This window comes from Gymnoscopelus braueri (assembly GCF_963280865.1).
Source record: "Gymnoscopelus braueri genome assembly, chromosome: 10".
In the NCBI taxonomy this organism is placed as follows: domain Eukaryota; kingdom Metazoa; phylum Chordata; class Actinopteri; order Myctophiformes; family Myctophidae; genus Gymnoscopelus; species Gymnoscopelus braueri.
The window spans coordinates 39,638,548-39,651,169 of record NC_137611.1 but is presented as its reverse complement, the minus strand read 5'-3'; the positions used below and the strand labels follow the sequence as shown (position 1 = coordinate 39,651,169).

The 12,622-nt window shown below is 45.9% G+C and overlaps 1 protein-coding gene across 1 annotated transcript in view; it reads left to right on the top strand.

Moving 5' to 3' along the window:
- Positions 1–12,622, top strand: part of gpc1b (glypican 1b) — a 118,141-nt gene that overhangs the window by 89,230 nt on the left and 16,289 nt on the right. The window contains exons 4-5 of the mRNA XM_080440727.1: positions 1,557–1,796; positions 2,994–3,157. Coding sequence (XP_080296853.1) covers positions 1,557–1,796; positions 2,994–3,157 — 404 coding nt within the window. The remainder of the gene's footprint in view (positions 1–1,556; positions 1,797–2,993; positions 3,158–12,622) is intronic.

Genomic DNA, 12,622 nt, shown 5'->3' with positions numbered 1-12,622 from the left:
CTCCTCATCTGGGCTGGTGGCAGGCTGCGATAAGACGCCTTCAGAGCAAATGCTGTCGCACATTATCTCTCCCTGTCTGTCAGACATCCATTCACACATTCATATTATGGCCTGCACACAGTCACACGCCAACAGGCATATAAATACTAGATGCTACACATGAGGGCGTGGAGGGCAGCGATTCAGGAGTGTTCGCTAGACCGCACTCTTGCATCGCATCACATAAATACCGTACTGTAGGCATTCACATTATACATAAAGAAGACACAATACACACCTACAGACGTGCACGCACACTCACTCTCGCGCATGCAGACACATACGCATGCAGAAACAAACACACTTGACCAGATTTAACCCATTAAGTGGGGTCTGTGTCATTTAACATTTCTTTGGCTATTCAAAAATAGCAGATCTACAAGCTCATAGCGCGGCACCGAGTGCCGCGCTATGAGCTTGTATATCTGCTATTTTTTGACAAATCTTGAATAAATATTCTTTCGATTTTTAGGATTTAGAAAAATAAATTGGAATCGCCTCAGGTCTTAATGGGTTAATATGTAGCACATTGTCTACTTGGAGGTGCACAGTAAATACAGGGCTGAATGGCTGGATGGACGGGGGGCACGCTGTGTGATTGTCTGCCTTCTCCTCCTCGTTCACCATCACCCTGCAAAGGCAGAACGGAGCGTTGCTTCGTTGTCCTCTGGGACCTGGCCGCCACTTCTCCTGCTCCTGTGTTCTTTTGTTTGCGTTCCCCCTCTCAGGGAAAAGGCTCCGGCGTTCCTCCACTCTTTCCCAGCAACGCCAACCTGCATATCTCGTCGGTGTGTCTGTCTCTGAACCGTCTATAGTTCCGGTGGCGGCATATTCCCATACCGCGAGGCGCTGTAAAATCCGCAGATATGCCCCCAGAGGGGCCCATTAGCGTACCTCTACTTTGGGTTCATACGCGGTGTGTGAGGTAGCTTTGGTATGCAGATGAAAGGATATGTCTCTCTTAGAAATGCGTCGGCATAGTCTTCGAAAGCACAGACAGCGGTAATGGCCAACAGGGAAATGCATGTGACTATTGTCACAAAGTAACAATAGTCTTCGAGGCACGTGTGCCACTTTTCTTTGGACGTGATGTTGGGCGAGGGGGGGAGGGGGGGTGGGTTGTTACCACAGATGCAAGGCACGTGTGTAGTTTGACTTTGGGTACATTTGCTTCCCAGTCCAGCATCTATCAAGCTGTCTGGCGCACACACTCTATTGTGGCTGAGACAGAGATGAAGAGAAAAACAAGATAAAACGAACCACGCGTGCTGTCGCTGTCGCCTCCCAAAAATGGGACAGCAAAACAAAGCAAGACCACATACAGTTTCTGTCCTGCCTCAATGACTCATAGAGGAGCCTAGGAGATGATTGGTTCTTACTTGGCTCACATGCAAGTACAACTATCACCACCAATGTATTAAAACTAGCTGGTTGATTCAGGACTTAACCAGCACTCTGTGCCCTCTTCTTCCTTGTTATTTTCAGACTTTAACTTCCTGTATGTTTGTGTTTTCCAGGGTACTTCCTGGAGCTGCTGAACCGTTCGGAGGTGGCCCTGCAGGAGACCTTCGCCGCACCGTGGGGTCCCCTGTACTCCCAGAACGCCCAGGTCTTCTCTGACCTGTACACGGAGCTGAGGCGCTACTGCCGCGGCTCCAACGTCAACCTGGAGGAGGTGCTCAACGACTTCTGGGCCAGACTGCTGGAGAAGCTGTTCAACCAGGCAAACAAGCAGTTCCTGGCACCTGGTATCATAGGTATACACTGCAACCCCCCTTTGTTCTTATTTTTAACTCGTAACATCTGCTAATGAAGTGCAGGTAAAGTACCGACTCGGGGACCACGCAAGTCTGGAACGATGCAAGTTGGGAATGCACAGTGGTGTAAAGTAACTAAGTAAATTTACTGAAGTACAATTTTGAGGTACTTTTACTTTACTGTTTTCCAATTGTCTATACTTTTACTTCTACTCCACTACATCTCAGAGGCAAATATTGTACTTTTACTCCACTACAATTATTTGAAAACTTAAGTTACTAGTTACTTAAATAAATAAGTTAATACATTATTACATTATAAAACATACATTAACCACTTTTATTAATCACATTTGAAAATAGCAGATCTACAAGCTCACAACGCACCGCGATGTGACGCGTTGTGAGCTTGTAGATCGGCTATTTTCAAACATTCTAGTACTTTTACTTTAAGTATATTTTGATACCAATACTTTTCTACTTTTACTCAAGTAAATTTTGAATTCCGGACTTTTGCAATATTGATACTTTTACTTAAGTAAAACATTTGAGTACTTTTTCCACCACTCGGCCCCACCCGGTTATGCAATACCCATTGTCAGTGTACCCATTGTTCCCGTCTGTCTGTCTGTCTGTCTGTCTGTGTCCCTCTGTATCTCTCTGTATCTGTCTGTCCATGTACCTTTAATGCCCATATATGGAGATCCCTGATGTCATCAGTATATGCATGCCCATATATGGGCATGTCGATCGGATCGGCGGCTCTGATAAACCGAATCGCTGAAAGTCGATCCGTGAGCATCATTCAAGGTTATAACTGTCCTGAAATGCCTCCATATAGTATGTATGGCCACCATCCCCTGTCCAACATCCACCCACAAGGCAATTTTAATACAAGATTAGAAACCATACAGAACAACAATGAAAATGGTAATTTGCTCATTATTTGTTTTGGTTGTGTTTTATCACCGTGAAAGAGGAGTATATAGCGAATATTGATGTGACCCTTCACTGCGGCACCCATGACACTTGTAAATAGCGTGGATGTTATATCTGCCTCTGCAGTTTGCATCTCCCATTGTGAGAGGCTTGTTCTAATCTGAATTTCAATCCATGAAGCCACAAGCTTTCGGTTTATTTAAAATTCCAATATATATTTAAATTCACTCTCATGGAGGGATTCTATGCTTGTTGTAGGAGAGGACTACTTGGAGTGCGTGTCTAAGCAGACGGAGACACTGCGGCCGTTCGGCGACACGCCCCGCGACCTCAAGCTGAAGGTCACGCGCACGTTCGTGGCCGTGCGCTCCTTCCTCCAGGGCCTGGTGGTGAGCGGAGAGGTGGTGCGCAAGGTGTCCCAGGTAAGACATCCATGGTCTCTCTTTTTCAGAGGCTTGAAAGTATGATGCTATTATTTATTTATGTTTCTCCCCTCAGATTTGTTCTGCCTATCAGAATATGACCCAGTCACACAGTATTTCCCATTCTCTGCTATCTTCCATGTTCTTCGAACTGTTGGATGTGATGCCCTGCTTACTAACCAGACTGGTTCCTTCAAGCTCCTGTCCTCTCCTCTCCTCTCCTCTCCTCTCCTGTACTATGTACTCATTGGTATCCATATTTTCAGCCGCCTGCATTCCTCTCTGTCCTCAGTCAGTGTTGCCAGATTCTGTGAGAGAAACAAGCAACCAGGTCTAGGAAAACCAGCCCAATAGAAGCGACTATGGGCCACATGAGCACTTTAAACATATGCATCAGCTATTTGAAAATAGCAGATCTACAAGCTCACAACGCGTCGCATCGCGACGCGTTGTGAGCTTGTAGATCGGCTATTTTCAAATAAAATCTTGCTGGGAAATTATAATGAGCAGATCTGGCAACCCTGTCCTCAGTGCACACCCTTGCAACTAGCACTTGGTGCACAAACACATGCACAAACACAAACATGCGCACACAAACACACACACACACACACACACACACACGCACACTGTATTTCTATAAACGCGTGCATTACACACTTTTTCCTATCCATCTATGGGTGCAGTAAAAGGCGATAGCAGATCGATGCTGGTGGAAGCGAGAGAGGCTCCATAAAGCACGGCCCGGGGCTCAGGCAATCAGCTCCTGCAACAGCAGTTAATGTCAGCCGCCGCACTGAGAAATGTCCCCCAAGGCTGTGGGGAGGGTTAATGTCAGCGCACCCATGAGAAATGTGCCCCCTCTCTCTACGTATAAGAAAAGAATAAAAGGCGGAAGATCAGAGTGCCACTGAGGAATCTTCCTCCCATCAAAGTGTGTGTGTGTGCGTGTGTGTGTGTGTGTGTGTACGTGCGCACGCGTGCGTTAGTGTGTAGGTCTCGGTATTGGTGCGCTGGTGAATAATGTCCCCCGTCATGCACTGGGCAGAGGGAGCATTGAGAGCAGAGTACCCATGAGAAATACACCCATCCTTTGAGCGGACAAATGGTTTATCCCATTGAGGCCTGAGGTTCCGATTCTGCAAAATGTCTTCTAAATCCTAATGTTTTTCTGAAAAACGTATGTTTCTATATCAGTGGTTCTCAAACTTTTTTCATGTCAAGGACCCCCAAAATGATATGAATTTGGCCGCGGACCCCCATCTCAAAATATTTTGTTCCAGGGACCCCCAGAAGCAAAGATTTGAGTTAATGTTTGCTTTAAAAGAATATATATATTTGCACACATTTTCACGATTTTTCAAAAATAGCAGATCTACAAGCTCATAGCGCGGCACTCGGTGCCACGCTATGAGCTTGTATATCTGCTATTTTTGAATAGCCAAAGTGTGAAATAGCTCAAATGAAAAAGTGACACAGATGCGTTCCAGGTATCAATGGGTTATAATGCTGCACCTGAGATGAATATTCCGCTTCTTTCGCAAGATGAAATATGGGGGAGCCAGGGCGTATGTAAGCAAGAAAAGGGAAAGATAGGAGGGAAAAAGAGAGAAAGCTTGGAAGTTCTAACACGTTGGGAGGGGTATGTTCTCCGTTAAAAGATTAAGCTACCGTCGGGTGTTTGACTGCAGGGGCACATCAACTGGATGTGTGTCAAAAGAAAAGCCTTTCTTAATCCCACATCCTTTTCTCCATTTGTGTATCTGTGTGTGTAGTGTTGTTAGCGCTGCCGGTAGAGCGTGTGCCTTAGAGCAATGCGGCCTCGTCTGTTGTCGCTCTCGGGGCTGTCTTTGTCCCAAAAGATAGGTGACTGCCTGGGCTCACTGCCTACTCACAGGGACCCCGGGACGTCTCAATTAAGCACACACTGCAGAGCAGAGCGAAGCCACAAGCGCCACAAGGGAATAAAACAAGGAATAAAAAAAAGATACAAGTTCAGCTAGCCCAAGCTAACTACAGCGGAATAAGGACTAGCATTACTATGACAGCAAAAACATTTTTTTTAAAGACTGCACGGGAGCCGAAGGGGAGCCCTGAAATAGTATTAGTATCAGTGGTGGCTAGCATAACCAGGGACCTTTGCAGTGAGGCAATATTCAAGGCTGCACTGCATTGCTTAGCCGCGGGGCTAGCGCTAACAGGGGAGCTGTATTAGCATGGGCAGACGCACTAAGCTGGCATTTCTATTCATGATTTGTGCCCTGTGGGCGTGCCCTCCAGACCTACTAGAGTGGCTTACAGCCCCCGCAGCGCTCTGCAAGCCCACAAGGTGTCGAGCTGATAAGCAGTCACTTGCTCCTTTCTCTCTCTCTCTCTCTCTCTCTCTCTCTCTCTCTCTCTCTCTCTCTCTCTCTCTCTCTCTCTCTCGCACACACACACAACTATGTACCTAGAACACATACACACAGGTGCGCACACACACATGCAGGCACATATAGGTAAAGACACACTTAAATGCACATGCGGCACAACCTCACAGACGCACACGGTGCACACCTAGTTTTAGTCCTGTACAGCACTGTGTCACCTCAGAGGGGCTCGATCTTATTACATATTTCCTGGCTGATGCCATTTTTGTTGGTTTCCGAAGGACACTGAGCGATGTGTTCATTAAACGAGGTCAGCTGGGGAAAAAATGTGAGTAAGTAATTAGTCCAGCTTTTACAAAATTACAAAATGTCATCTAATGCCCTCTCAATGAGGTCAGGGACTGCCTTCCTGCGTGTGTGTCTGCACCAGCACGCACGCACACACACACACACTCTCTCTCTCACACACACACACACACACGTCTCCGGAGGCTGCAGAAGCGCAGAATAAATTGAACGATAAAGTACTCCCCACACTCACTGAGCCAGGTTCTGTGTAAAAAAAAAAAGTGTTTCTGAGACAAACCACATTCCGTACCACCAGAAAACTGAATTTCTCATTTTGACTGTGGATTTATCCCAGGCGAGGTCTGTATGGCACTGATTGATTGATACAGATGCACCGTCTCGGTCCTCTCTGTCTCAAGGTCACGTACGATAGATAGAGCCCTGTTGGCTCCTCTTCCCACACAGTCAGTCCCACGTTGGGCTCCCGGTGCTTTGCCCACACAGAGGCTAGACAGGGACCACAGGCACAGAAAGAGATAAAGAGAAGCCAAGGGAAAAATGACAATGAAAAGACTATTTTTTTGCCCCCCGGCAAGCTAGTGTTTTGCACCCACTGTTCAGCCAGCTTCACACTGGGTCCTTGACCACAGGGCCGCAGCACAGCCAAACCCAGCGCTCTCCTCTCCTCTCCTCTCCTCTCCTCTCCTCTCCTCTCCTCTCCTGTTCTTCTATACTGTCTTTTCTACTATCCTCCTCACGTTATGCCACATCCAGTCTCAGCCCTGCCTATGAATCCATCATTTCTGTCAACATTGTTGAGAACTCTGTCCTGTCCCCTCTCTCTCTCTCTCTCTCTCTCTCTCTCTCTCTCTCCTCTCTCTCTCTCTCTCTCCTCTCTCTCTCTCTCTCCTCTCTCTCTCTCTCTCTCTCTCTCCCCCTCAGAGTCAGAGTATAGAGCCTGGTATATGTACTAATTAGGATCTTAGCCTCCCCTCCGTCTCCCCCTTGCAACTCTATCTTCAATTGATTGGGTCCTAATGAGACAACCGCTCCTATTTATAGCCTCTTCATAGCCACCTAATGGGTCAGGAGACTGGAGATGTTTACCACACAGCCTGCACAGGGGAGGGCATCAGACCACATCGCTGAACAGCCCACAGTCCACCCCCAGTATACATGTGTATCGGGACGGGGACCATTATTGAAATTCACACCGAAATGCTTAGATTGTGAAAATAACATAGCCTAACAGGGGTCCTTGGTGGGGTTCCAGGGGGTCCCCAGCTAAATGATGGATAGCTAGGAACCAAATGGACCCTTATGGGTCTGTAACTCTGAGAGTGTACAAATGGAACCGAATGGACCCTAACGGGTCCATTTGGTTCCATTTGTACACTCTCAGAGTTAGATTAACATTGGCTTACTTACTATATAAATTGGGGTACCAGAGATAGAAATGCCATTAAATGGGGGTCCGTAGCCTAATGCATGTCAAACTGGGGGTCCTTGAAATGAAAATACTTGAGAATCACTGCTAGAGCGGTAAAAATCTTCTCTTATCCGGGGTCCCCTGGCATATCTTTCACGGGCTAATAAGTGAGTCCACGGGCTAATAAGTGAGTCCACGGGCTAATAAGTGTCAATTTGGGGGTCCTTTACATGAGAAAGTTTGACAACCACTGGCCTAACTTATAAAACGAAGCAAGTTTTTGTCTGTTGTTATTGCTGTGAATGGATATGGACCATATAAAACGGCAACATTGTTATTTTTAGCCTATAAGTACAAAAAAGGTACTGTATAATCTACATTTTTGCTCATGCCATTAGTTGTGTCTGTCTTTCACAAATTAATTACTACTAGGGCAGGGCCTAAATAGGCCTGCAAATGAAGCCATTTTCATTTATCAAAATAAACTAGCGTGATAACATACTGTAGTACATGTTGGCTTAATTTTTGGTGTAGCACTACCTGGGGGAAAAAGGCACCAGCCGCCACTGAGCAAGTCCCCAGGGCTTTCTGTGTTATCCTTTTAGCTTGTTTTACTGTACTTCCATGCTGTTTACATTTTTGACTGATAAAGTATTAATCAATCAATCAATCAATGGACGAAGGACAATTTCACGAAAATGTAAAATCTCTTCGATATGATTATTGTGAGCGTTTTTAATCATGATAAATGATAATAACGATTATCGTTCCATCCCTGTGTGTGTGTGTGTGTGTGTGTGTGTGTGTGTGTGTGTGTGTGTGTGTGTGTGTGTGTGTGTGTGTGTGTGTGTGTGTGTGTGTGTGTGTGTGTGTGTGTGTGTGTGTGTGTGTGTGTGTGTGTGTGCATGCATGCGTACGTGCATGCACGTGAGTGTGTGCGTGCCTGCATGCATCAATATGCCTTCCATGAACAAGGAGGAGATGACATGACCTTCCAGTCTTTATTAGAAAGGGGATGTACGAGTATTTATATCAGGAGCCGTAGACGGCGGGTCAGCGGCAATGAAAGGCAACACGGAAGGAGTTCAGGACCGGAGGGTTGTAGCAAAACACAGACACGCCGAGGTGTGTGTGTGTGTGTGTGTGTGTGTGTGTGTGTGTGTGTGTGTGTGTGTGTGTGTGTGTGTGTGTGTGTGTGTGTGTGTGTGTGTGTGTGTGTGGGGTGTGTGTGTGTGTGTGTGTGTGTGTGTGTGTGTGTGTGTGTGTGTGTGTGTGTGTGTGTGTGTGTGCGCGTGCGGACACGTAAATCAAACAAGCAGAGCGACGTATATCAAATTGACAGAAAAGGTTAAGATTACCTAAATATTAATATGCTAGACTGTCTTTCCCCTTCGGTGTTCTCTCCTCTATTTCGCTCCAGGCTGCACCAGTTGCTGTGTCCTTAACTTTTGTGTTTTTTCTATTCCATTTCCCCCCTGGGCTTGTGTGTGTGTGAAGGAAGTGGGTCACACTGGCACACATCTTGTGGGCTCTGTAGGCTCTGGAGTCCAGTCTGCACTGTGTAACACATGGGGGGGGGGGGGGGGGGGGGGGGGTGGAATATCAGGGTTCGATTTGTAATGTGTAGACTTATGCCCTATATACTCCTTCGGACGGCAAATAGCGAAAATAGCCAATCTACAAGCTCACAACGTGCCGCGATGTCATGCGTTGTGAGCTTGATGCGAAATTTTGGCAATTGTTTAATATTTTTTTAAAGAAGACTATTGACCTATTTTGACACATTTTGAAAGTTTACCGAAAATAGGCACACCAGGCGTGTGTGCCTTACCAGTTTATCGTCTCTGTCAGGTGGAAACCTCATATGTCAAAAACTGTAACTTTTAAGGATTCAAATAAAAAAATAGCTAAAATAGCAAATCTACAAGTTCAAAATGTATCACTTTTTGACCCAGATCTGCAACCTTTGAAAAACGCCAAAAAGTTAAAACACAGAGATAAGAGGTCTCTGCCCCGACAGCAAACGTTATGCTTTGAGAGTGTCGAACGACACGTCGTACTGCGTAAACGGTGCATTTATATAGCACCTTTCTCCACAGAGCTTTTCAATGAGCATTACAGTCACCCACTCGTGCACACATTCACACACCAATGGCAGAGGAAACCTTGCACGGCACCAACCTGCTCATCGGGGAGCAGTTTCAGTGTCTTGCTCAAGGACACTTTGACACTAACACCCATTCAATCCGGGAACGCATCTCTGTCATTTTAAGATTGCTTTGGCTATTCAAAAATAGCAGATCTACAAGCTCATAGCGCGGCACCGAGTGCCGCGCTATGAGCTTGTAGATCTGCTATTTTTGAAAATCTTTACAAATGTCTTCTAAATCCTAACAGTTTATTATTGTGTTGTTATATCAGTGGTTCTCAAACTTTTTCATGTCAAGGACCCCACAGAAGCAAAGATTTGAGAGAAAAATATGTATTCGTATATTTCACATTTGTTCACATTGTCATTTTGACGTCACTTTCATCGTCGCTCCAAGCATGAATTGGCCTTTGGTTAACTTACTGTACCTTAAATGAAATTGTAAAATTGTGATATTATCAAACATACTGTATCAGACAGTATACATTTACCAAAAGGAAATGCATGTACGGTATTTAATTCAGTCTGAGCAGAAGCATGGATAAAACCTATCTCCATTGATGATACAAAAAAATATACATCCAGAGGGGGGATATCAAAACCAATGGCAAGGAATCCTCCCTCAGCAAATCCAACCCTGATTGCCTGCATACTGTACTGTACAGTAGGTACAGTAATATGCTGTGGAAGCTCCTCTTGACAGGTTACATATGGGGGAATAGATGATGAGTAAGGAAGAATATAGTTAGAAAGAGGAGTGTGAATGTAATGACCCACATACATAAACAATGGGATGTCAAACGTGCAAAAAATAATGTCAATTATGTCATCTTTCTCTCGTCCCAAGCAGCTAGAGAAGCCCATTTGGGGTTCTTAGCTCTTGTTTTGCATAATAATAATGTTACTATGCTCATGAGGATCTCTTTTTCTATGTGCCTAATAGTCTTCTTGATATTCCTCATAGGCCTGAGTGGGGAATGTTTAAATCAAGGTCGGTATGACCCGACAGTAAAAGTGCAGTGTGCACTGTTACGTACTGTGTGTGTGTGTGTGTGTGTGTGTGTGTGTGTGAGTGTGTCACGCGCGCGTGCACGTTCTCCCATTCGTATCACCAGTCCTAATTAAGGCGTCCCTCGTCCCTCACAGTCCTTGGTGGTCCTCCAAAGGCCCAAGGACGTGAAGGAAAGCCGCTGCCAACATAAGCCCCGGAGACAGTTATTGCCGCGGCGGCCATAAACACCTGTTGCCTTTGGCCCGGGACACCCCGTGTGTTAAAACCGCGGATGATGCAACAGGAACTCTACCTTATTACCCACTGCACGGCGCTGGTACCGACTGGCTCTCTCCCCACCGTCCTGCCCCTCATCAACCTCCCTGTCAACCTTTTTCGTTGTTGTTGTTTCCTTTTCGGGGTTTGTGTGTGTGTGCAGTGGTGTAAAGTAACTTAAGTACATTTACTCAAGTACTGTACTTAAGTACAATTTTGAGGTACTTTTACTTTACTGGAGTAATTCCAATTTCCAGTACTTTTACTTCTACTCCACTACATCTCAGAGGCAAATATTGTACTTTTACTCCACTACAATTATTTGAAAACTTTAGTTACTTTGCAGCTATAAATTATTACGTCATAAAACACACATTAACCACTTTAGCCCTATTTTATACCTAGGCTATTTGAAAATAGCCGATCTACAAGCTCACAACGCGTCGCACAACGCGCCCATCCCACCACTTGTGTGTGTGGTGGGCAGGGGGCGCCATCGGTATCTGAGCACCTTTATCTCCATCTTACCCCCCCCCCCCCGCCTGTATCTCGCCTTGACACTCTCTCACCAGAGGAGCGTTTGTCTGACTCATCCCGGTATTAACAAAGTGCCGTTGCTTTTGGTGGCGGGGGAGCAGAAGGGAGATAGAGCGAGAGATGGGGTGTCCGGGGGGGTGGGAGGGGGAGAAGGAGGGGAGGAGGGGGGGCAGGAGCTCCTCATGATGTGTGACTCATGATGCATATTATTATGACTCCAAAAACCCCAAGCCTGGGAATGCGGTTATTGGTGTTTGTTAGAGACTCAGACCCCCACACCCCCACACCCCCACACCCCCGTCTCTCTCTCAGTTCTTCCCCGTTTTCTTTCCAACTGGCATTAATGACCAGATTGCACTGATCTGCTTTCATCATCCCCACCGGAGAGTTGACTCGCTTTAACCCATTAAGACCGGGAACGCATCTGTGTGTCATCTTTTAGATTTCTTTGGGCTATTCAAAAATAGCAGATATATGTAGATCTGCTATTTTTTGAAAAATCGTGAAAATGTGTGCAAATCTTTTTCTGTAGCGCACATTATTACTCTGTTACAACTTCTGGGGGGTGTCCCTGGAACAAAATATTTTCAGATGGGGGGACCAAATTCATATAATTTTGGGGGTCCTTGACATGAAAAAGTTTGAGAACCACTGATTATAGCAACATATTATTTTTTTTTTAAACAAGGATTTAGAAGACATTTGTAGAATCCCCCCAGAAGCAAAGATTTGAGTTAAAAACGCTTTTTCAAAAACAGCAGATCTGCTATTTTTGAATAGCCCAAAGAAATCTAAAGATTATTTCCCGGTCTTAATGGGTTAAGTTTTTTTTCCCCCATCTCACGCCGTCGCCATAGTTCCAGACGGATCGCGTAAACGAGTCGCACGAACAAAGTTGAAACAGTTGAGCCCCGCACAGAGGGAGCCCGAGCTTTCTGTTCACTAGCCGGCTAGTTGTTATTAGAGGAAGGGGCATGTGTGTGCCGCTGTCCATGGTCCTGAACATGTAATCGCAGGCTGATAAACAACGAGGCCCTTCTGTCTTCTCCCATTCAACTCTGCCAGGCTAGAGAGAGACAAAGTGGACGTATAAGCGCGTTTAGCTCTGAAGGGTCCGAAGGAGTCCACTCCGGACCCTGTGTGATTTGTTTTTATGGCCGATCCCCATTGTTATCCTATCTCCCCTCTGTAAAGTCTGTGTATTTGTTGAAAGCAAGGTTTTAACTGTGACTTGGGGAGAGGAGGCGTTTCCAGGAAAAGCATCAGGCTGGCCCAGATGTCAGCTTAGGAAGAGTTCTACAGAATCTCACACACACACACACACGTATGTGTGTGCGCACGCACGCACACACACGCGCACACACAGATCCTGGGGTTTTGTATGCATAGCTGTGCTCTCTTGTGAACGGAGCTTACTGGTATTAAC